The sequence below is a fragment of the Gasterosteus aculeatus genome, chromosome 18, assembly GCF_964276395.1.
Source record: "Gasterosteus aculeatus chromosome 18, fGasAcu3.hap1.1, whole genome shotgun sequence".
In the NCBI taxonomy this organism is placed as follows: domain Eukaryota; kingdom Metazoa; phylum Chordata; class Actinopteri; order Perciformes; family Gasterosteidae; genus Gasterosteus; species Gasterosteus aculeatus.
This window is the reverse complement of record NC_135706.1, coordinates 4626316-4652113: the sequence shown is the minus strand read 5'-3', so window position 1 is coordinate 4652113 and position 25798 is coordinate 4626316. Positions and strand designations below refer to the sequence as shown.

The following is a 25798-nucleotide window of genomic DNA, read 5'->3' as shown; positions in this document are numbered from 1 at the left end:
TTTCCTCTTCCAAGTTCAGTAGTCTACCCTTTGAACACTAGATGTGTGTCGTGATGCAACGCACAACCCAACAATGAACATTTACAGTAACTACTTCAACTATCAATGACCGCAAAGCACAAGTCTCTTACTCCGGGCAAAGGAAAACCTTTGGATGGTTGCTCTGGATCATGAAGATGATGAAAGGCTGTAAACAGAAAGGACCTCCCCCTTTACTTTTTGACAAAACTGTCACGTCTATTTAACTCAACAGATACAATCGGAAGCTCACAGGTGGATGTTCAAGATTGTTGCATGAGAATCTAAAACCCTTCTTCGTGAGTGCACTCGGGAAAACAATTGAATTTGAATTCTGCCATATTGCTTTTGTGTGGGATATACTTTGGCACCTCTCCATTACAGACACTTGATATCTACTATGTATCTCAAACGTAGTAGGTCCATCTCCCTCACCAGGCTGCGGTGACCTGTGCGCCTCCACAGCATTAGCGGGGGTAAACGGCCATCCCTCGGGCGTCAGTGGGTCGGGATGGAGGGTCATTTCACTGAGGAGATCCTCTTGGTCCTGCCTGTTGCTAACAGACAAACCTTGTGTGCTGAGTAGAGAGAGAGAGAGAGAGAGAGAGAGAGAGAGAGAGGGACCATTTCTGCATTATAATTCCTGCTAAACAGGAGAGACAGGAGAGAATTCTCTCCTCAAAACACGAGCATAGGCAGTTCTGTCATCTTGGCCGGTACCTGAACCACAAAGCAGAGGATCTTCTGGTATCTGGCCCCATGCAGTCATGTTTTATAAGCATCCCTTTACTAGGGGTCTTAATCAGGGGAAGTTTACTGTTTCTGTTCTGTTTACTTTGTGTGGAAATGTCCACAGGGTTGGTATGTGTGCGCAGCTGCACATGTGCTCTCTGCACAAGCTTGTGAGCTTGTCTGCTAAGTGTGTATACAGCTACGTGCTGTGTGTGTGTGTGTGTGCGTGTGTGTGGGTCACAGAGGGATGAATGGAAGGCAGCCAACTCGGGCTCTGTATCCCTCCAGATTGTTCTCAGCTACAAGCTACCTATCACGTTCCTTTACCTATACTGCCCTGCTGCATCGCCTAGCAACTCACCACTTCGTGACTCTGAAATATTGAAGTGCAGACCAGGCGGGCGGAGGCTGCTCGCCATTTGAACAAATTTCACCGGAATGGGCATAAAAAATAAAAAAGTGGACAAGCGTTTTTTTACATCAAATTCAGCATTGGAGCCTTGTGTCTAAGACGTTACAGGTTTAAAGGACGACAGTGAGAGGGATTCTACTGCAGCCTCATTGTCATTCACAGAGTTTGCTTTGCCGTGTGAGGAAAAGGCTCCAGAGAGACTGCGTGCACGTGCCGCTGTCTGGCTGTCTCTTAATTAGTCTGCTAGCTTCAGCAGGCGACGAGGGAGCAAGGCCCGGCAGGCATCGGGAGATTACCGCAGCGATTAACACATTTCACCACGAGCACACTGCCTTTACTGGCTCTCCTGTGATGTGACAGTTTTAACTACAGACGCGAAAGGAAGAAGAAATATAAGGAGGGTGGAAAGAGAGGAGGATAACAGAACAAGACCCCTCCTATTCACAAATGTTGTAAGATTTAATTAAATTATCCCGATGAATGAAATGAGGAGCTCTAGTGGGTGGCTGTTAACACACATAAAGCAACAGTGTCAGGTACATTTTATTAACATATTTGCATAAATGGGCTTTTTTTTATCAGTGCAGCACACAATGCCTTCGAGCCATACAAAAAATAAATAAAAAAATGTAACTGATAAAACCCAGAGAATTGTCCAGTCAGGCGGCTTTTTAGGAGAATGTCCTCAGTGATGGAGCTGTACTGTGGTACGAGGGTTGACGAGATTAATCCATGGAGTAATCGTGGATATCATAGGAGCATTGGATTCTTTCAAATACATATATTATCATATTCTTTCAAATACATATTTTAAAGTGCATATGTTGTTGCTTATTTTCACCAATTAACTTCAGCCCTGGATTTAGACCTGGCACAATGTTATTTCATTTGCACGGCAGCTGGACTGTCATGATATCATAAGATAAGTAGGAGGTAGTAGTTTGAGTGACGGATGGTTTATCCAGTCACACCCCGAGTGTTTTTGAACAATCCCTGCCTTCCAGGCTGAAAACCATCTGCCGTGTCAGGTTAACATGGTTGCCCTGGAGACAACCAAAACATACAGTAAATGTGTATCTTGTTGATGAATGATTAATACATGTCACACCTAAAAGAAAAAATATTTAAAAAAAACGTGCTAAAGCATGGATATGCGTTTTTTTAAAATATTTTTAAGAGAATAATGTTGAGAAATTGTGCAGAAGGACTGAAAAACGACATTTGAAATCTCCAGCAAAGCCGAGTGAGACCTTGAGAGTACATCAGCAACCGCAGCGAGGCACAATAGGGAAGGGAAAGCCAGTCGAGCAGAGGCCTGCGTGTGAGTATTAACAGAGAGACGGAGATGGAGACAGTGAGCCTGTGGGAGAGCTGAGAGCCGCCAGCCAGCGAGCTGTGTGTGTGTGTGTGTGTGTGTGTGTGTGTGTGTGTGTGGGTGTGTGTGTTCCATCACTCCACACCAAAAGCCTACACTTCTCCCACACCACATTGCTCCTCCTTCTCTCTCCTTAGATCCCTCCTTCTCCGCTCCTGTTTGCTATCAGAGGTTAATGAATGGAAGACATCTGGATCTGATGCACAGGAACGCGCAGCGGCCGACTGTACTATATTTTATTCGGTGACGACGACGCTGACATGACCCTAAAACTGAAGACATTACAGTCGACACACAAAGCATCAAAGAGACTTGTGATGAATGGGGTCAGACGCTGAGGTTCGCTGATGTGACTGGAAGCATCTTATGCTTATTTATAAAACGCATTGTTTTATGACTTCCAGCTTCTTGGCAGCGACTTTGGCTTTCTTCAGTGAAAACAAATATCCAACAGAGGCTTTAGAAATCAGAGTTGTCCCGAAACAACAGAGACTTACACGTCAAACTCGTTCTCCTTCAGGATCTCCTTGAATCTCTTCATGAAAATCTTCTCGCTCTCAGTCGAAGCGACGAACTCACGGTCTAGAAAACAGACGGGGCGGTTAAACAGTGCCTTTCCTCGTTCCTGTGAAAAGATTCCTTGAGTCTTTCCAGGCAGCAAATAAGTCATTTCTGTTAAGTCAAGGGAGAAACATTGCTTAAAAACAACAATGAAATTGGGTGTAATCCTACATTCCAGGCCTGTACAGCTAAATGTATGTCATTTTATTTATATATTGTAGAAACTGTAATCTTGATATATGTGGACATTAACATATCCTCTCTCCAAACCCTGTATACCTGGACCTAGGCCCACACATGTGTAAGCAAACTCGTTACATCATCAACAGCAGATGGACCTTTGATTATTTATCATCCTGTTGCCATGACAGCTGCCTGTGTTTGTTCGTGGTTAGGGGATAAAGTTGTTAGGAAGGTTCCCACTGAGTGAAATAATGTATTTAAATGGCAGCCAAGATGAGAGCTGCTGGAATTCTCTAAATGCTGAGAAAAGGTGCTTCAATGCCTCCTTTCTTATGACTCTTTGGCATAGGATGCCCTGGACCATCCATTACGAAAGGAAGTAATGGAGTCCCACAGTTCTTTGCAGAGACAACATTTGTACAGGAGTAATTTAGACCATCGTTGTTAGGAGGCGTGATTCTATCTTGGGCAGGAGTCCTTAATTGAACTCATTTTCTGTAAAAAATATAAATGACCTGTTGGATTCTCCTAGCGCCATGGGTGGCGTTCCCCAATATTCCACATCTTTCCTTGACGTCGTCCACCGAGGTCAAGGGAATGTGCTAAGGACTTCATTGTTTGGATTATTTGGCCGCAACCCAACTCACTTTAGCATCAATTTTCAAATTAAGATCATTATAATGTCTTACGATGGCATGGAGAAGAAAGAAACCAAAGTCAAGCGTGCATCTCTACTACAAGGCCATCAGACATCCAGGCAACCTGAAATCGGACTAAGTATATTTTCTTTAAACCAAGCTAGTCTGCTAAATTTGTTGTTGAGTCTAGTGTTTTAAGTTATCTTGTTTGCAAGTTTGCTTAAGCTCTTTCCATTTTTTAGTGTGAGTTATTGTTCTAGACTCTACTATTAAGTTAACTGCTAGCATGCCCTCCTAACTTTGCTAGGTTTGACCTGATCTAGTTGTAACGCCACTTATCTATAGCAAAATTGTAAATTGGCTTATTTGAGGAAATTGCACTTTCTTGTTTTGAGTTTGTATCCCTATGGTTGAATGCACTTATTGTTAAGTCGCTTTGGATAAAAGCGTCAGCTAAATATCATGTAATGTAATAATGTAAAAGAGTTTCTTGAGTCATCCTGTTTTCAATAGTTTCCGCTGTGGACGTGCTCACCTTGGGACTTGGGGGTTTCTATCTGGGAGACCTGGTCCTTCTCCCGCCTCCTCTGCTTCTCGTCCTCCCAGATGGCCTGCAGCCCCGGGTTCCTGCCGATTTGATCTGCCAACGGAGGGGAGTCAAATTGGGTCAGCTTACAAAACCATCAGGCTCTGTTGAAACTTACATGAGGAGTTTTACCCAACAGCAAAGACGTTTTTTTTTACGTCCAGCAGGCCTGATATATGAAAGCAACACCAGACCAAACTGTGAAACTAAACCCACGCACAATTTACATACATGGTCAGCAGTGTGGTATTATTTCACAGCAGATGAAAAAGTAGGAGTTAGAACACAAGCACTGTCTGCCCCGGAGAGGTATTTACTTTCCTTTCTTCACTCAAGAGAGATGCTTGTTGTAGTTAAAAAAATGTTACGATGTTGAAAATAGCTACGGAGCCCAAAGACAAAGTCCTTAAATCCTGATATTTAGGCCCAATCTGCAGGGAGACGCCTAACAAAACACAAGCAATAGTTGCTTTGTCAGATAAAAAAAGCCATCCTGCTTTATGGCTTTTGTTTAGTCCCACAGAATATCACTCCGCTCTTTACCCCCTCTCTGCTCCCCTGTGAAAGAAGGTGTTAGGTCGGCCCTGCTGTGTTTATGCTGCGAGCATCTGTGTTCTGTTGGTCAGTTCGGCCAAACGTGCGTCATTTTTCGTTGCCGATGATTAAGCTTCTGCTCTCGCGTCACCCCGTCTCAGTCTTACAACTGTGTTGGAGTGGCCTAGAATGTTGCGGAGGGGCTTTGGCGGTCTTACTTTCGATTTCCAGGCGGTTGAGGACGTCTGCGGCCACTGCATCGACCTCCAGCTCACAGGTGCTCTGCTTCACCTCATCCAGGACTAGAGAGCTGCAAAGGGACAGAAAAAACAACTTATGCTTAACAAGGTGCTACTAGATCATGTTGTACTACTGGTTAAGAATTATTCTTTCAGTCAGAGGAGTCATTTCATGTCAGTTTGTGAACCACAACAAAAAAACAAATGCAAAGTGCAGACTGCCGTAAGCACAGGGTTGTTTTTAGTCAGTTGACTTAGGGCACTGCCGAAAGGTGAAGAGAAAGGATAAACCGGCATTTGATAAAGATATAAACGGTCAATAAATTAGGGTTAATGTGAAATGTGAATCAGTGAAACCATGAAAGCTCCTGGAGACAAGGCCACAGAAAATATTACGGCGATCAGTCTACTGGTATGCGAGATAAGCCACGGACAGACACACAGGACACACGGCCAAACAGACAACCTCTCCACAGGCTCACGCCTGGCTGGGATAATTAAAAGGATATTAGTATTTCAGATGTCATCCATTTGACAAAGGCAGAAATGACCGAAGAGGAGAGAGTTTGTCTCTTGAAGGTCTGAGGGGAGTTCATCCACTCACAGTAAGAGCTAATGCGACAGAGGCTGTGCAGGCGGGACTCACCAGGGTATGGCGTTCTCCTCCCAGCGGACAAACGTGTCCCCCAGGGTGCTGTCGTTGACCTTGGAGGTGCAGGGGCTCTTCCAGGGGCTGATGCTGGGAACACCGCTGGGAGTCAGCCTGTCTGGGACGGCCGCTGCATCTCCTGCAAAACATGAGTAAATGGTAAATATTCAACATATACTGGACGTTCATGTGGCAAATACGAGCGGGAAGACCGGTCGATCAGTTGACGAATGAGAAAGTTGTTTCAGAGCCGGGAGAGAAAAATCACGAAAGGCCGGACCTCAATATTACTGACTAAATCTAATTTGACTTGGTTGCCGCCGCGTTGAGAGCCGTAGAGCCTTTTATCTGTGTCTTTTCATGCACAGAACCACTTTAGATGACAATTAGAAAGAAATATTTTTGACAAATTATATACGGAAAGGTTGAATTGAGCTTTTGGGACAATTGTGAAATGCGTTTGGACATATTAACTATGATACCACGTTTTGCCGGATCTGCCAAAAAAACAATGCATTGAAGTACAGTTCGATATTTTGATATGACCAGGGGCCGCTGGCGGGATCCGGCCAGACCTTGAGCCACCACAACATTTTTATTATATTAAAATACATTTTACAAATAGTCCCAGTAATATTTGTAAAAGAATTACTTATGAACTGATTAAACATATAATGTAGCATCAGCATCCTAAAATAGATTGGGCCATCTTAGGGCTGGTCCCAGTGCGCTCTCGTTACGGGTAGTGTCCCGAGGCGCTGTTTTAACAACATGACAGGGGCGAGCAAGAGCAGTATTCTTCCAAGAACACCCAACCCGAACTCTGTAAAATCTCTCCTCCAAGACCCGTTTGAGAGAAGAACTTTGGCGGATAAACTAGAGGTTAAACATCTGGATCCAGATCAACCTGAGCTCATAATCACACACATATATATACACACACACACACAGATTGGCTGGCCCTACCAAAAAGAAATTCCAGAAGCCGTCACTGGAGATTGTTACCATTGTTTTGTCGTATAGATCATTTCAAGGACACATTCTACTTGTACATTGAACATATGAACAGGTTTTAAGCAGAGTTCAAGCTATGAGGTGGACACAAAAGGCTTCTATTCAGTCCTTCTTTACCAGTCCAAACCCTTTTATCATCCTTCCACTTTATCCCAGATTAACTTGCTTTCAAGTTTGAGCCGGAGGGGAGCAGAAAATGAAAACAGGAGTACCCATTACTGGGGTGTTTCAGTTTCTCTGTGACACGCCGCATTGATTCCATTGATTGCATCAGCGGAAAGGTGGATCAAACACAAGAACTCAGCTTTGGTTGGCGAGCGTAGTCAAGCGTGAGGATTCTTAAAAAGGAACTTTATTGAAGTCAAGTGTGGAATTTCCTGCCCTGAATCTATAATGCCCCCCACTTGGCTGGATAATTCTCTGGGAGCGAGGTGAAGGTGGGGGTGGCTCGACATACAATGATGAGCAGGGGTACTGGTTTGAGTTTAGGACTAAGCTCTGATCAAACACAGTGACCGCTAAGTTCACCAGGGCGGCCAGATTCTGTGCTGCTCAGGATACCGTTAGATGTTGAGATGGAAGTAGCCTAGCCGCTAGCATAGCCTAGGAGCGCTTTAAGTGGTCTGTTTGTAACTCACCCCCTTCTGTTTGACACATGGAGTAATTTCTCCGCACAGTTCTCCGCTGTATGTCGCGCCTGTGTTTTTTACTTTCAATTCAAAAAGCTCTCTTCATCTTGATGCAGTTAGCGTCCGTTTTGTTTCCACGGTCAACTTCCGGTTTACTTACGGAAGTAAACTAACTTACGTTAAAATATTTGCATTAATCTCGGCCACATTTATCACGTAGATTAACGCGTTTATGTTGACAGCCCTAATAATATGTGGATGAATTTCAACCTGATTATGCAAACTGCAGGTATTCCTTATCTTCACTTAGAGAAAAAGGTTGTGGTCTGATTGGTGAAAATGTCCTCTTATGACATGCAGTCTTCTTATCCTATAGTTCACGTGCAACTTTTCGCCTGGTGCCAGCAGTCAGCTGTAGAAGATACAGCTCTTATGTGCGTGTCTGTACAGTCACTTAGACAAGACTGCTACATCCACGGAATATTTGCGCTTTTGTTATCGTGACATGTTTCGAGTCTTTTTTTTTTGTATTCTTCTGTAGAAACTCCCTGGAATAATTTCCAGGAGGCAGAGTGTGCTTCCCCTAGTTTCAACTTCTGCCTCCTTGATGAGCAGCGCGGAGAACGCCAAAATTGGCCGAAGTAGAGCAGGGAGATACAGTGGGGCTGACCAAAAAGGGAAAAGGGAAAGTAAAATAGAAGAATTTCAGACCTGTGAGCAGAGGGAGCGAGCAAGAGGGAAAAAAGAGAGCAGACCTCAAATGACATGTGAAAGGAAGCAAGAGGGCAACACTGGAGATGAAAACAGAGAGCTACCAGATGACAACAGAGCCCCCAGAGGCTGAGGTGAGCTCTAGACTAATTGGATATGACAAGGCATGGCGGCCCAGGGGAGGAGGGGCTACGCAGTGAGTAGAGAGAAAAACCCAGCTATCCCTCAACGTGTCCAGCAAGAGACAAGAGACAGCAGTGTGTCTCCTGGAATGGCAGAAGTAGGCCACATCCAAAAAGTGGAAACAAAACAAGTGGAGCACGATGTCACCAGTAAGAATGCATGAATGCAAGAAATTTGTTAGTGAGTCAACTGCCCAAGTGCCTGCTGGAAGGGTTCCACACCTACCTTGTGTCACTAGGTGTAGCCGATCACGGCTTCAATTCAATTTGTACCTCGCTCTCAAAATAAGAGTGTTTTTCTAGATAATTTCCCCCAGAATGAAAGGGATAGTTCTGGTCCTCTGAAGTGCATTTCTTTGTGCATTCCCATGCACAATGCATGACAATGAACTATCCTTGAATCCTCGAGTCGAGGGACCAGCAGGGACTTTTGTTCCTTACCTTTGCTCGGGCCCCTGCGGAACTTTACGGCTCCCAAATTAACCAGGTTCATGCCGTACAGATTGTAGTCAATGAAGAGCTGCAGCAGGTAAGGGATGTGGCCTTCGTGAGGCTGGTAGCTCTTGTTCATCACTGCTCCACTTTGCAACAGCTCGCACACCCTGCAACACAAAGTTACTCTAATGAGAGACATCCAGGGGCTAACTTATTTAAGACATCTACATTACATTCCATGACATTTAGCTGACGCTTTTATCCAAAGCTACTTACAATTCACAACTCACAAGTGCATTCAACCATAGTGATACAAAATCAGAAGAGCAAGAAACAAGTTCATCAAATAAGCCAATTTACAATTTGCTATAGATAAATTGTACTTATAATGCCACTTAAGTGCTACAATTTGTTAGTGTTTTAGTGGAGGTAGAGTCTGAAGAGGTGTGTCTTTAGTTTGCGGTGGAAGATGTGAAGGCTCTCTACGGTCCTGGTGTCATCAGAGAGCTCGTTCCACCATTTCAGAGAAAGGACAGCAAAGAGTCGTGATCTAGTGGAGTGTTTTGCTCTCAGTGAGAAGGAACAAGCAGTTTTGCAGATGCAGAGTGGAGAGTGCGGGTCAGGATGTAGGGTTTGACCATGTCCTGGATGTAAGTTTGACCCGATCCATTCACAGCATGGTACGTGAGCACCAATGTTTTGAACTGGATGCGGGCAGCCACCGGTAGCCAGTGAAGAGAGCGGAGGAGTGGAGTAATGTGGGAGAATTTCGGAAGGTTGAAGACCAGTCGAGCTGCTGCATTCTGGATGAGCTGCCGAGGTTGAATGGCGGTAGCAGAGAGACCTGCCAGGAGGGAGTTACAGTAGTCCAGGCGGGAGATGACAAGAGCCTGAATCAGTACCTGCGGTGCCCTCTGAGTGAGAAGAGGACGTATTCTCCAGATGTTGTAGAGCGTGTATCTACAGGATCATGTTGTCGCAGTGATGTTGGGAGTCAGGGAGAGTTGGCTGTCGAGTGTGACGCCGAGGTTCCTAGCAGTCAAAGTGGGCGTTCCCTTAGAAACACAATAGTGTATAGTTTCTGGGGGGCTGCTATGGAACGGAGGACGATTAGTTTGTCCCTTCAGGATCAATAAACAGCTGTTGCTAAAGGCAGGACCACTATGATACAACCAACCATGCTCAATTTGATTGCTTTCTACAATTTAACTTTGACAAGCTACCGGAACTTGGGAATGCGTATTTTCGCCGTATTTACTTTATAATATTAACTCAGTTCACCTTGCCTGTAGATGCCGACAAGACAGCGTTCTGTCGGAAAGGCCTGAACATCCGTTACTGCAACTGGACTTGCTCGATCATTTTCCTAAAGTATCAAAAGCCACCATTTTTAACCCAAGATTCGTCTTTCAGTCTCCATTTTTTTCATCTGCTCAGACATAGCTGATCTGTATTTGTTCAGTATTTAACGTCAGGATCAGATTATTCATCTGACAGACTGACACTAAAGTTGAATTTATAAGCTCCTCTCCAGGTAGTCAGGTATGACTTAAACATTGTCATACAGAGGTAAGAAAGCAGCAAAGTATAAGAAACAAATACAAAACCTGATACAAACAGATTAAATGTTTTTGTTATCAAAATAATAAATCAGTATATCCTCGGTTCATTTGTAATCTAAAGAGCGAAAGGGCCTTTGGAATCAGAGAGCTCCTTCAGAGACATTACAAAACTGCTTTAACAGGCTCAGACGTCATCAAATTGCCTTTGACATTTAAAACCCGTGGAGGGCTTCATTAAAATCCATCTTGAATGCCCAGACAGGGAAAAAGAAAGCTTGTATTTCAGAACCCTACTGGACAGAACAGCATGCATTCACAAAGCAGCTCAAGGCTCTGCCCCTCCCTCTCTATTAGTCACTCGGCTCTGGCAAATAATTGTCCTGTGTTCTTCCATGCAAATTTAACACACACACACACACACACACACACACACACGTCCGCCCGCCCGCCCAATCCCGCCCGCCCGCCTTTAAGGGCATTAATCGCCAACTTTACCTTTTGACCATCTGAGGATTGTACAGATAGATCTTCATAAAGTGCTTCTCCTTAGCATGGTAGCCGTAGAAAGGCCTGAATGAGACAAGAGACGGACCACATTAAGATGTAAACCTGTAAAGCATATAGTGTTATAAGGATGTCACCCTTTTATATTTTGTGAATTCTTCTAAAAATGCTTTCTGCGTTTCCCATTTCTGTAATCCCGGCATCCATCGGCTCGGTTGTGTTGGTACGACCAGAAAATCATGAGTCACTTACATGCCAGAGACCAGAACCACCTTGAAAACGTGCTGGGCACTAGAGGAGGGGTTTCCCATGGCAGCGTTGAGGGCCCTGTCGATGCTGAAGGCCACCTGCCGCAGATAGCGCTCCGGCTGCTGGCTGTGACCATCGTATGGTACGTAGATGTAGGGGAACACGCCATGGAGGTGAAGACACGTTTTCTGGCCTGTAACACAACAACAAATCCATTTAAACCTCTGATTTAATTTATCTACTTCACATTGTCCGTGCATTATTATGCAGACACAAAAGACATATTTATAGCACAATTGGCCGAAGTCCAGTCAGAAGGAACAAAAAAAGGATTGATGGCAGGTTTCTATACCGACCATAGGTCATTCCGGTTGATACCTCAAAAAAGGTATCCAGTAGCGATCTAAGCCCTAGCATAACAGGACAACATGAATCAACTCACACTCTTATTCCCAACAAGCAGTTTCACACACGGGTAAGCAACGGGAGCCTTCGATCGGCCTGCTACAGAAGGTAGAACTTCTACTGACAGGTTGAAAGTAAGATGGATGAAGTGTGTAGAGAGTCCAGTAAACCCCATCCACCCCCCCATAGACTTTCCGACCAATCCCTGCAAGGCTCCGAGAACCAGATGGATGAGTGCGACAAATTGATGAAATTGCCCTTTGTTTCTTGTTCTTTTGAGTTTGTATCCTCGTGGTTGAAATGCACTTCTTGTAAGTCGCTTTGGATAATAGCGTCAGCTAAATGTAATGTAAAAGAGGCTGAGGCGCACAGAAATCTGAGCCTGTGACTCACCCACCATTGACTGCTGGACGGGAGGAGGCAGTGTCGAGTAGGAGGAGGCGTGTCTGCACTCAAACCCTATCGCCTTTAGCAGGGTTTCACACACACATGCACACACACCGTGCCAATTCTCCATTCATTATTACGTCAACTCTTCACTTAAGATTGTTCTTCAGTCAGATAGTCTTCATGACGAAACAGTGAATTGAAAAAAATAATGAGCAGATTATGGTGTTGACATGCAACGGGGGATCATTAGGTCAGGTCTCTGTCCAACCTGGATTGTATGTGTGTGTGTCTGAGCCTCAAGATGAACAATGCCACAACGTGTGTAAGGGCCGCTGCCGGTCGCACAAAAGGCTGGCAGCCGATCCGGGGGAGGGAGCTCAGAGGAAGGGCTGGTCTGTCCTCAGCCTGCCTTGTCAATATGGAGTCTCTCACATACACACACAGCAAGCGACCGATGTGTGCTTCGGCTGAAGTTGCTAGGCAACAGCAAAGCAAAAGCCCCTGACTGAGAGGAGGGGGAGATAAACCAAGTCATTCTTTCTGTCCAGCTGGTCAGACTACAGCGAGAAAGGGAAAGAATTGTGATGAGAGAGAAAGTGAGTATGTCTGCATGAGATAGAGAACCTGGGTGAGGCAACGGACTAAAATACGGAGAGTGGCGAGTAATGTCGACGGTGTCCGTCCAGCCTAGTTGTGAGGAGACGACATCGGAGTGTCTGCCGAGATAGGGTCAAACTGAGGAGGACTGGGCAATACAGTGCTGCAGGAAGGAGTCCTTTTTAAATGTGTGTATAGGTTAAATGCCTGATATAAGGTCTGTGGTAAAGTCAAGGTTAAGAGACTTCAACTAACCCCAACGCCCTACTAAAACGTTCCACCATAGTAACGATACACCACATTCTTTTTTAAAATATGTATATAAAAATATGTTCTCCCAACCCAGTTCTGCACCGACACAAATATCTTGGTGTATACGCGCTCGTGGCACTCGCATCAGCGGACAAACTAACCCCCCCTGAAGTTGTAAACCTAGGGAAAACAAACAATTTTAAGAAACTATCAACATCGTGACAAAAACATGGTGACGCTAAAGAACAATGATGTATTTTGGGCTCCCTACACAGCTCTCGTTGCTTTCCTCACTGGTCACCTGCCACATGTGCAGTTTCCTGTCTAGCTTACTACTGGAGGATTTGTGAATGAGAATCCCCCCCCTCCCTCCCCACACTCTCCCTCATTGTCTGCAGGCAGCTCTCTGACTCAGCAGCAGCCCCACAACACCACTGGGTGAGTAAGGCCGTGATCGCCGGCAGCTTAGTCATAACACCAGCCGGTGAGTGAGTCTGTCGTGCAGAATTTCTGCCACGCGGCCGAGCAGAGCATCACTAACCTGTTGGTGGCCTCGACGGATAGATATAAACGTACAGCCACTGAGTTATAGTTGCGCTGCTAAGATCCACTAAGATTTCCACTAAAATCTGCTTCAACGGGTGAATTCCTGCCAGGTGAAGGGTTAGACACCACGGTTGTGGGGGAGGGGGGCCTCAGGGTGCATGTCTGGAGTTTGCCGAGCGCCAGCTGGTCTTCTGGTCAACAAATGTGCGTCCCTTGGTAGGGCTTACATCTCTGTTGGCATCCATATTTCTGTTGTAGCAACCCAGGACACATGCTGGTGATTAATTCATTAGCTAATTATCTCAGCTGATTAGACAGCATCTACAGACCGTGGAAACCGGCCGTGTCTATTTCTCCTCCCCTCTCCCTCTCTATCTCTTCCTCACCACCCCTCCCTTCCTCACCCTCTCACCCTCCCTCTCTCTATCTACACCCCCCCACCCCACCCAATCCAATAATTTCAAAATAAAAGCCCCATGGAGGGAATTCTTACTGTAATGTTTGTGATGAGGCCTATTAATTAAAAACTTCTTAGTTTGAATAACAAACATTCTGTCTCCCAACCCCCCCTCACCCGATTCCATCATTACAAAATAGAAGCCTCAATGATTATCTGTACCTTAACCATGAAGCGGTTTCATTGAAATACGTACTGCTCTTTCAAATACTACTACAACCACTAAGCATGTTACTAGTACTTCTAGTAGTACTACAACTGATACTTCTACTACCATACTACTAGTACTTCTACTGCTATTAATACTACAACTACTACTAAATGTTATTACAAATACTACTATGGCTATTAGTATTACAGCTGTTTCTACTGCTATTGATACTAAACCTACTTCTACAGCTAGTACTACTTATACCACAATTACAATAATAACTAATATTACTACAAACTATTTTAAACCTATTTTTAGTCATCTCAGCTTTTGTTATTTCTGTATTTTTTTAACTTATTTAAGCTCCTGCAACTTCTATATTTTTTTAGAAAATCTATTAAAATTCAGCTTCCCCACTTCCTGTATTTTCAGCAATTCTTTAAAATAATTTTCTTATGCCTCTATTAACAGCAATGTTTTAATATTCATTTCTGTATTTCTTTGCAAGATTTCACATTTATTTCAGCTGTTTTCATTTCTGCTTTTTCAGCAAATCTATTGAAATTCCATGCAGCTTCTCCCATATCTGTATTTTCAGCAATTTCAAATTAATTTCATCTTTTCTAATATCTGTCATTTCAGCAAATGTATTCAAAATCCCTTCAACTTTCTGTATTTTCAGCTATTTTTAAAAATTAATTTCAGCTTTTTGCATTCCAACGCATTTTCAGCAGGAAATGCATTTTCTAGTTACATTTTAGTCTAGTTTTCGTCGACTAAAACTAGACTAAAATGTTCTGAGTTTTCGTCGACGAAAACTAGACTAAAACAAAGAAGGATTAAAATGACTAAATTTGACTAAAACTAATATGCATTTTTCGTCTAAAGACTAAGACTAAGACTAAATCAAAAATAGCTGCCGAAATTAACACTGCCCCATTCAAAGAACCGAGTCAGTAAAACGGTCCGGTCTTCCCATCACTAATTTCAGGACACCGATTATCCACGTGCTCACACTGAACACTGTATTGTAATGGGAGAATACATTAATTACCATGTGTGCTCTACCATACATTTAGGTAGTGTGCCTCGAGTTAATTTCCTCCCCCCTGCTTTAACTCTTGGAGGTCGGGGAGGGGGGGGCATACAGACCCTAATTGATTAGTTGCATGCATTAGTCTAAGAATTTATCTGATAAAAGGACAACATTTGAAGCCGTTACATTGCCTGAAACCATTACACAACTATTAGTAATAAAGCAACATGCTGACAAACAAGAAACCCGCAAAGGGTCCTGCCAGTATTTTGTAATCAATCAATTACTTTGATCCATATCAAGATTACGTTATGTTACTTGTGTATGTCTAAGAAAATAAAAAAAGGTGAATCGCTGACTATTGGAAACAAATAACCACAAGGCTGGGTCAGGCTATTAATAAGTTATTTAAACTAACCGAAAAATAAACACCGGTATATGATATTCTTACGGTATGAATTTTTCACGTACCGCCCTACGTTAACAACTGCCGTTGCTCTTTGGCAGGCGGCAGAATTTATTTTTACACCTCATCGCACGCAGCGGTCTGAGCTTCTTGTATTACTAGTATTGATTGATTCATGGTTATAACTTTATCACAATGAATACATCACAACAAACACTCTTTAGGAGTAACCACAACACCTTGTGATACATAAACAATTTCTAACACTAATAATTGTACATTTATAAAATTACCCTGCCAAACCACATGCTGGGTACAGCTTACCCTCTAACCCACGAGTATCAGAGACAATTCCTTAAATGGTTGCACTGATCAGGGATCAGATTAGCACTACAGCAGTATATTGGGCTAAAGTTGCTGGAGCATCGCTCCATCTCTGTCGAGGAGACACATGGTAGATTTCAGTGTCACTTTAGCGGCCTTAATCTCATGGGGAACAAATGCTGCGAGGGCTGCCTTCCAACGATCGTTTGCTAATGCGGTCGCACACCGCGCGTGCGCGAGAGACTGGTGCAACATCTTTTAGACATCTACATTCAATAAGACTCACACCAGCTAGACACGTGTTACAAGATACCCAATCCGCTCACCCTCCCGACTAAAATTGTGCAAGCTTTGTTCACAAAAAAGAAAAAAGTATTGGGTGCAGGTGGTTTTCACAGCAATGTGAAAATAATATATATATATATATATACACATTATTATTTTTTTATGTACTCGTTTTAGATCGGTAGTTGATTTTCTCCAATGCCTGACCTTTGCTATTGGTATGGGGAAGGAAAAACAATATTGTCAAGCCCAATACAGAAATTCAATCTTTATTCACTTTTTTCAGCTTTTTAGCTCTTATAATTGAATTTATATAAATCAATAATCATTAATATTTTAACATGGTTTTCAAATGGAGTTTGTTTTCCAGTCCTCTTAAACTTTTTTTCAGCTTCGCCACCTTTCAGCTACAGACACCATTTAAACTTTCAAATGTCGACACAAGTCAACTATTTCATTAAAAAAAATGCTTGTTGATATCTACTCTACTTTTTTCATAATCACTGATTATGCTTCACTAGTTCTTTAGTCCGTTTCTGAGTTTTACATTAGTGTGTTTGTTAGAGTCAGGGCTGAAGATCTCGAGTGCGGGGCAGCGTCAGAAAGTAGTTAAAAAAAACATGGCACTTCTGACCTCATGGCAATATACAATATACAATTTTGAGGCTTCATTTTTAGGTTAAAGTGATGGCATGGTTGTGCTGGTTGCAGTTATGTAGCTATGGAATCCCACAGTTCTTTACCTTTGGCCTCAAGAGACCGAGAGTGAGACAACGGCAGCCTCACACTACATAGGCTCCAATACAAATCTGCCGACATATTTCTCAAAAAAAACAGAAGGTACACGTTTTGTAAACTGCCAGTAGAGCCGTATTTATTACCCGACAGACATATAACCCTCATGGTCGCTCTCTCTCGCTCTCTTCCTCACCACCCTTCCCTTCCTCACCCTCTCACTCTCCCTCTCGCTAGTCGCCACACCCTCGCCACACCAATAATTTCAAAATAAACCCCCCATAGAAGGAATTCTTACTGTAATGTTTGTGATGAGGCCTATCGATTAATAACTTTTGTTTGAAGGACAAACATTCTGTCTCATAACCCACTCGCCTCATCCGATTCCATCATTTCAAAATAAAAGCCTCTACTGCTATTGATACTAAACCTACTATTACTACTTCTACTGCTAGTATAATACTACAATTACTATAATAACAAACTTATACTACTACTAATATTACTACAAACAATTTAAAACCTCTTTTTATTCATCTCAGATTTTGTTATTTCTGTATTTTTTTAAATTGAGGCTCTGAGAACTTCTTGAACTTCTGTATTTTTTAGAAAATCTATTGAAATTCAGCTTCTCCCATTTCTGTATTTTCAGCAGTTCTTTAAAATAATTTCAGCTTTTCTTATGCCTGTATTTTCAGCAATGTTTTAATATTCATTTCTGTATTTCAGCTTCTCCCATTTCTGTATTTTCAGCAATTTCAAATTAATTTCCGCTTTTCTAATATCTGTAATTTCAGCAAATGTATTGAAATTCCCTTCAGCTCTCTGTATGTTCAGCTATTTAAAAAAAATCATTTCAGCTTTAAGCATTCCAACGCATTTTCAGCAGGAAATGCACAGTAACTCCTCGGCTGGGGGTAGCACTGCAGCGCCGGCCACACACACACACACACACACACACACACACAATGAGGCACGTTCCAGTGAGAGCAGAATTACTGTAATGAGGAAGAGGAGGAGGGGGAGTGGAACAGAGGACACGGACAACCCGCTAAATCACACACTTTCTAATGGATTCACCCTAATCATCCTCTTCTTAAATTAACTACCGGAGAGGAGAGAGGGGACGGAGGGCACAGATGAGCAATTGGCCAACGAATGACAGCAGATTGTGGGACCTACCACTTTGTAAGCTCTTATGCTCATGCTGAAACAGAATTGTTTGTCCCGCCATCGGTGTGGAGGAGTCATGCAGTTAAAAAGCTTTTCAGGCTGATCCTGTGCACAAATGAAACGAAACATCAGCGGCAGGCAGGCAGGTAGAAAAAGACAAGTAAGGTAAAAGAAGCAGCTGTCAGAGTAACCTGGATAGAAGTAGACTACTGGAGCAAAAGGTGTTCATTGCATTCCGGGCCAACATCCAACACGTCACACTCGTAGCTGCTTAAAATACATCCCGGCTGTGCCATGTTTGGGGAAGTGCGTGATTGCTAAAGTCATTCCCAACTATCGCTCTGTTTGAATCTTTCAATCGTTAATGCATGGTTCCAAATCCTAAATGATGCCACCACCACTGTACTACCCACAACCACCACTGTACTACCCACAACCACCACTTACTCCTGTGCAGGGATAAATATGACACACAGCATATTTCAAGCTTGTTGCAGAAGAGTCATTCCAGGCTTATTTGTTCCTAAACATGCTGGAGGAATTTTTAATGACCCAGTGGAATGAAAAATACTTTTTACCAGTTTATTCACCTGATCATTCTATCAAAACTCGCCCACAAGCCACCGGTAGAGACCAGAGATCGAGCCCACATCTGGACCAACCCAATTGACTTTGACATGCAAGTGCCCAACCAGCCTACGTCAAGTCAGTGTCATTTTGAGTTTCATCCAAATCTGGTCACCTGTGTGAGACGATGCCTCCCTGTCCCAGTTTCCTGACAAGGAATGTAATGGGCTCCCACTTTTTGCTTAATGACCGCTTTGTAGCTGGGCCTCCAGGGGGAGAGGCATAGATGAGCCTTGGTGCCAGACCCCAGCACCCCCCTCCTCCTCCCAGTGTCTCCCTGGCCGAGAAGACAGACGACACAGCGGAGCAAGTCCTCTGATGCAGACAGGACGAGCCAGACCAGATGGAAGCCGCTCGGTGCCAGAACCTTCTTGGTTAAGCAGACAAAGTGACAATGCTTTAATCTTCAGAAATGCCAAAATTGAAGTTGGCGGTGGCCAGACAACACCTCGTTAGTGCGTGTTGTCGTTCATCCGGGGGTCGGATTCCTGTGCATCGGCCTGGCTGGCGCACCCATGGGAGGCAGCGGACGCAGACGAGACGGGTTTGGACAGGCCAGGGATGAATCACAAAAGATGGAAACACACAGTAAAGAAGGAAGATAAAGATAAGGAAGATCTCCTCTTTTGGCAATGAATCAAAGGGTATAACTTGTGGCATTATCAAATTTGAAAATCAATTGTGTTTTGATATTAAAACACAGCAACTTGTACATTTGACATCATTTTGTAGAAGTCACATCTTTAAAAAACTGTTCAAATAATAAAACAAACCCTTTGTATGGACACAGCAGATGGAGTAATCTGCGGTCTCTTAGGACCATAAGAAACGGTGTGCTGCCGAGGCGGTTTAGTGTAACGTACGCACACAGACTGAGAGGGTTACACACGGCTGCACACTGGAGGGAGACTTAAGATTTCTGTCAGAAAAATGGAAATCTGGGAGGCGGCCAACAATCTCACATTGAGCAGAAAAACCTGTCTCCATGCACACAACTGCATCAGTCACATTAATCACAATACAGAGTGTGTGTGTGTGTGTGTGTGAGAGAGAGAGGGAGATAGTGCGCTGAGTGAGACATGGCCAGCATGCGAAGCAGAGAGCTGTGCAACCAAAGGAGGCAGGGTGAAATTGGAGCACTTTCAGGACTTTGCCGTGTGAATATGCTCAATCGCATATTCACACCGCTCCAGTCTCATCGCATCTGTGCATAGAATGTATGTAATCCCGAAAAGCTTGTGTCGTATTTTGTGTGAAACCGTGTGAACGTATCATAACACTACACAAAGTTACTGATAACTATGAGTCTGCCATGTCTTGCATTTCATTTTGAGCAATATTTTGGTGTCAAGGACGGCTGTACAGCAAAGAGACGGAAAGCAGTTGGTCCGTGGACGATCACAGATAGTTAAAGAAACAAAGATGAAAAGAGAGGAGAAAAAAAAGCAAGGGAGCGGGAGAGAGGCTACAAAGAGGAGGGGGGAGCAGTGCTAAAAGGAGCAGTACATCCAGTGAGGGTGCAATTAGCAGGCTGTGAGTTTAAAGTAAGAACCCTGTGAACCAGCACGCGTTATTCCCACAACCCAAACTGAACTGGACAGACGGGGGTGGGACGGGGGCTGTTTGGCCTGCACACTGGGCAAGAACATAGGGAGCATCAGGAAAAGGAGCTGTGACAGGAAAAGCACAGGACAGGGGGAAAACATATTGGTCTTGCAGAAAAGCGTGAGGATGAGAGACAGCAGCGAGGGGAGAGGAGTGCAGATGCAGCAAGATTTTGTAGAGAGGAGTTTAATTCGATTAAGCTGCATCAACATGCAAAATCCACGTCTATGCAAGAGAAAAGGGCATGATGAAATTTTATTCCCACATAAAAAGTTAGGTTTGCAATCCGATTGGCCTCTTTCAAATATTGATCTTTGAAGGACAGCCATGAAGCTGATGGCTGCGTCAATTGGTGTACGAGGGGCGGGACTCGGCAATGGCTCAATTGTGTTGGTTGACCCCTCATGAATTTCTATACAAGAAGGTTTTCTTTTCCTGGCGAGAAAAATAACTACTGACATTTTTCAAGACATGCATCATGGACAAAGCCTTTTGGTGCAAAAAGCCTCAATCAGATGCGCTTCTAGGAACAGGAACAAAAGGAATGTGGGAGACCGGAGAAGGAGGAAGCCCAACGGAGCAAGAGACGGAGGCAGAAACAGTGACCAGCAGAGGTGAAAACCTTAGAGTGCAGCACCTCACACACTCTCAACAGTTTAGCATCCGTGTCTACGACTAGAAACCTGGGTTGTGTCCGTTAGCGTCAACGCGATGTCGACACGATCACATTATTGGGGAGTGTATTAAGCCATTTACAATCCTTATAAAAATGTGCGTTCATTCATAGACTTCCATTATTGTTATGCTGGTCATTTACATCGGTGTTGGCGCACTTGTGCTAGGCAAGAAAGTTAGGATAATAATTGGGAAGAATATGGTTTCATAACAGCGGGAGAGCGAGGAAGATGCTGTGCTCCCTTATGTAACAGTTATGTAAAAATCCTCTCCGCTCATTACGGGAGAGATGTAAGTACGGTAATAAGCATAAATAAACAAGCATTTTCAGCAGCCTAAATGAATGCAGCTCCTCCTCGTTCACTGCATATTTACATCAACAGGGCCGATGTAGAGCACGTTGAGAAGAAAGGGAGGAAAAAGAAAGAAACGAGGACGACATGCCATGACCGATTTCATAAGGAGTGTGAGGAGCACTGGATGGCACAGAGTCGCTGCGAAGTCGCTGGAACGTCTCTAGCGGATGCTGCGCGCTTCTCTGGTCGACGGGGGGGAAACATCTCGCCAAACAGCGGGCGAGGGGTGAGGGAGAGAGAACCGAGCATGCATGTCTAGACAGAATGAAAACGTTTCTTTAAAGGTGATATATGTCTTCCAAAAATAAAAACAAATAAAGAAGACGAGAGGAGGAGCTTATCAGGTCACTCTCATACTAAGAAACGGCAACAACAACAACCCGTCTATTTGCGCCTGCACAGCTATTTTTAAAGCTGGTTTTCCAGCATATCCTTCCTCCTCTTTTTAATATGCCTGCCCTCAAAACTCACTGCTACCGAATAAAAAATGCAGTAAAAAATAAAAAGACCCCGTTGGTTCCCACCGCAGACTAAGATTTTAAAAAATGAATCAGCAGAGAGAGTGAAGGGTGTTGGTCTGCAGCTTTTGAAAATATATAAGAGGACGCAAGAGAATATACGGACTTTAAGCAAATACGCCGGGGCTAAGAGCTTGAAGAAAGGTGGAGTCATATCCAGAGGCAATATGGGAGGCCAAAGCATATTCATACCGCTGCATTGTACTTTGATCTGTGACTAAGGATCGCTGTAATAATTAATAGCTTCTGGACCGAAACACTAAGAATAAACACAACTAAACACACCAAAGTGATATATGATATATACAGGGTACATGGTGATTAAACATTGTTTCATAGTCATAGTTACCCAGAGAGGTTGGTGTTTGGGCGCTTAGCCAAGGGTTAATTGGGGCAAACCAGTCAGAAAGTGTACCTCTAATGGCCGTCAGCTCGATGCCTTCTAGAAGTCCCCAACATGTTTTTTGGAAATTGTTACAAGGTTCAGTTGCTTCCTTGCTGTGGGAGAGTCCAAACGCTGGCACTTACCTCCTCAACAGCTGAGCCGCGTGCCAGATGTCTCGGCCATTATTAGACATGCTGGCTGTTTCCATCAGCTGCCTTCGAGTGTGGGTCCTCAAAACAAGCTACGGTGTCATTCTGGCTGTGTTTCGACTGGCAGGAGGAGTGTAATTGCACTCTGGGCAATGCAAGCAAAGGGGGAAGATGCTATAATATAACAACGCTCAACCGGCATAAAGACAAGACACCGTGTGCACAACGCGGCGAGCGCCTAAACTTTTGGTACATTGTATCGCTTATGTTTATATAAATAATGTGTTCGCAGTCAAAAGTATAACTTAAGCTAACACGTCGTAGCAGCCACGTGATGAGGCCTTCTAAGGCTGCAGCCACTGAAAAAGGACCTGGCTTGTTTAAAACTTCTGCAGTTAATGCAAAATCCTCAAACATGTCATTCGTCTCAAGACCGAAAGTTAAAAAAAAAAAAACAGGACTTCACATGCAGAGGCAACTATGAAGGAACAATCCATTTACCAGAAAGCTCATGTGCCGGAGGATTAGAGCATTCCTGTAGCAGCAAGTAGTGCTACTCCACCCAAATTTGCAGATACACCCAATGCCACAAACAGAAACTGAATAATTTGTCTATGTGTGCATGCATGCTCACATGAACACGCGCCTCATTAACATCTATGTTGAATGGCACAGCAGGTCATGTTCAAAGCATTCGCTCCCTTCAGCAGCGATTCAAGCTTGCCTCAGCCCGCCAAATCTTTTCATTCTTTCTAAACAAGGTCTTAATCTGCTTTGAAACACTGTGATTCTACTGCAGCACTGCTCGTGGAGAGCGGAAGGTCTCCCTCTCTTCCAGGACAAAGTGGGGCCCCTCCTCTGTCTCTCCATGGGGACCGTGGTGCAGGAGGAGATGGGGAGGAGCCCCCAGCTCTTGAGCGGAGGGAACCTGAAACTACCCCGGTGTGGTCTGAAGACGGAGGTAGACAGACCACACAGAAATATTGTAAGAGCCCCATTCAAGTGGAAAAAAGATGAGGCTCGGTCACAATGAGGAACAAATGTCTAGAAGGCCCTTCACATCAAACACTGGCTTTTTTAATAGGGCTGCATCAGAAGATAATTACTTCTGTGTTATCCACACCTCCCTCCTCACCAGTCCATCCCACAACAGCGATGAACTAAATCACCTAATTTGCAACGCCATCTGGGATACAGCTAGACCAGAGAGAAGCAACTACTCTGTCATAGTGAGGTTGGGGGCAGTGGTGGTCAGTCACAATCTGAATGTTAAGGAATAGAATTCACACAGGGAAGAAGCCGCATTTTATTATGGTTGCCCTTGTCAGTAGAGTGCAGATCTTACTGTAGCGGGTCAACGGGCTGCAGTTCATCCATACGGTTTCCCTTTATCATGTTTTGGTTTTTCTTTAAAAAGAGTATAGGTTTAAGATTGAATGTGCTACTGATATGGCTTATCTGAATTTGGTATCAGAGGCAAAAAAAATAAGTTCAGGCCGTCAAGTTATATTTGCTCTTTTTTTTTTCACCGGCTGATCCCACCCATGACTCAAAACCATGTAAATCTCACTCTGGACGGAAAATATGTCAACCCAACATTGGATCTATGGTCTTGTGTATGTGTATACGTGCGTGTGCGCGCCTACTTATAACTCAATAACAATGCCACAGTCTGGTGACCGCAATGAATACGACTAGGGCTGCAACTAACGATTATTTTGATTATCGATTATTTCTTCGATTAAATCGATGAATGGGATAAAAAAAAAAACGCTTTAAAAAATGTAACTTCCAACCCTTTATTCTAAAACAGAACTGCAAATTCACATTGCAAAAATATTTCAGAAAGTACAGGTTGTCATTTATAAAAAGAAAAATACAAACCTGAAAAATTAACAGGATTTGTTTTAACATCAGAACTTGTTCTCTACACTAAAACACACCCCCATGTTCACTTGAGGCTTATTCATTAAATTATTACCATCATTGTAGTGCAAGTTAAGTAAATGTATACATGTATACACCACATCTAAATACAGCTACAAAATAACCACGTGCTATGAGATGAATTTAAAATGCAATTTGTAACTAAATGCATTAGAGCAGTGGTTCTTAACCTAGGTTCGATCGAACCCCAGGGGTTCGGTGAGTCAGTCGCAGGGGTTCGGCGGAGGTCAAGACACACACCGACTCATATGATTCGTGATGACACGCCCCGCTTGGCCATCATTGGCTGCAGGTGATCACGCAACATAGCTTGGCCTATCTGTGCTGCAGGGAATTTGGCACGCTCAGTAGTCGAATTGTGACTGTCGTGATGGTATGTCGTGTGATTTCTTTCTTAATATTTTAATCCCTTCATACTAACTATGTCGAGCAAAAAAAGAAAGTGGTCGGACGAATATGTACAATATGGATTCACATGTATAACGGAACGTAATGGGAGTCAGCGTCCTAACTGCATGATTTGCAATGCCAAGTTGAGCAATTCTGGTCTAGCACCGGCAAAACTAAGAGAACACTTCCTTAAGCTGCATGGAGATGGACAATACAAGAACACAACGCTCGCTGAATTCAAGGTGAAGAGAGCCAGATTCGATGAAAAGGCTACTTTGCCTGTTCTCGGCTTTGTACCCATCAACAAACCGATCCTCACAGCATCGTAAGTTGCTTACCTGATCGCAAAGCAGGGCAAACCACACACCATTGGTGAAACACTCATAAAACCAGCTGTGTTGAAGATGGCGAATATCATGCAGGGAAAAGCGGCTGAAGTTCAGTTATCCCAAATTCCTCTTTCAAATGACACCATTAGCGACAGAATAGAGGACATGAGCAAAGACATCTTGGCTCAAGTAGTTGCAGATCTGATTTCAAGCCCGGCAAAATTCAGCCTTCAACTGGACGAGACCACAGACGTTTCCAATCTAAGCCAGCTTGCTGTATTTGTGCGCTATGTGCGAAATAGTGCTCTGAGGCACCGCATCTTCAGTGAGCTGTGTAAAGAAATGGGCTCTGAATTCAAGGTACTTCTGTACCATTCTAACGTTCGGTGGTTATCCCGGGGACAGGTGCTGAATCGTGTTTTTGCCGTACGTGTGGAATTAGCACCAACATCGTCATGCAGATTGCTTAAAAAATTCTGAGTTCATTCTCATTTTAGCGTACATGACTGATATCTTCGCAGCTCTCAATCATCTCAATCAACAGATGAAGGGCGGTGGAGTCAACATCATCGAAGCGGAAGAAAACCTGAAGGCTTTTCAAAAAAAGCTACCGTTATGGAAACGACGAACAGAGAACGATAACTTTGCAAACTTTCCCCTGCTGGACGACTGTGTAAGTAAGATCGAAGATGTATCTGGAATCGGAGACATTTCTGTACCCGCGGAACTGAAGCAAGCAATTACCACGCACTTAGATGAGCTTGCAAAGTCTCTCGACGGATACTTCCCTACAAGAGAGTCAAATCCAGCATGGGTGAGACAGCTGTTCACGTTTAGTGTTGAGACA

General features: G+C 43.8%; 1 protein-coding gene across 4 annotated transcripts in view; it reads right to left on the bottom strand.

Moving 5' to 3' along the window:
- rev3l (REV3 like, DNA directed polymerase zeta catalytic subunit) overlaps positions 1–25798 on the bottom strand; it is a 53890-nt gene that overhangs the window by 21008 nt on the left and 7084 nt on the right. For 2 of the 4 annotated variants that reach the window (XM_040161229.2, XM_040161230.2), the window contains exons 2-9: positions 11217–11406; positions 10956–11030; positions 8905–9065; positions 5925–6066; positions 5258–5349; positions 4455–4559; positions 3035–3119; positions 454–596 (exon numbers count right to left, since the gene is read on the bottom strand). In XM_040161229.2, the coding sequence (XP_040017163.2) occupies positions 454–596; positions 3035–3119; positions 4455–4559; positions 5258–5349; positions 5925–6066; positions 8905–9065; positions 10956–11030; positions 11217–11406 (993 nt within the window). Of the gene's footprint in view, positions 1–453; positions 597–3034; positions 3120–4454; positions 4560–5257; positions 5350–5924; positions 6067–8904; positions 9066–9800; positions 9954–10955; positions 11031–11216; positions 11407–17979; positions 18074–25798 lie in introns of those variants that run through there. The other 2 variants (XM_078093994.1, XM_078093993.1) reach the window with 2 other exon arrangements.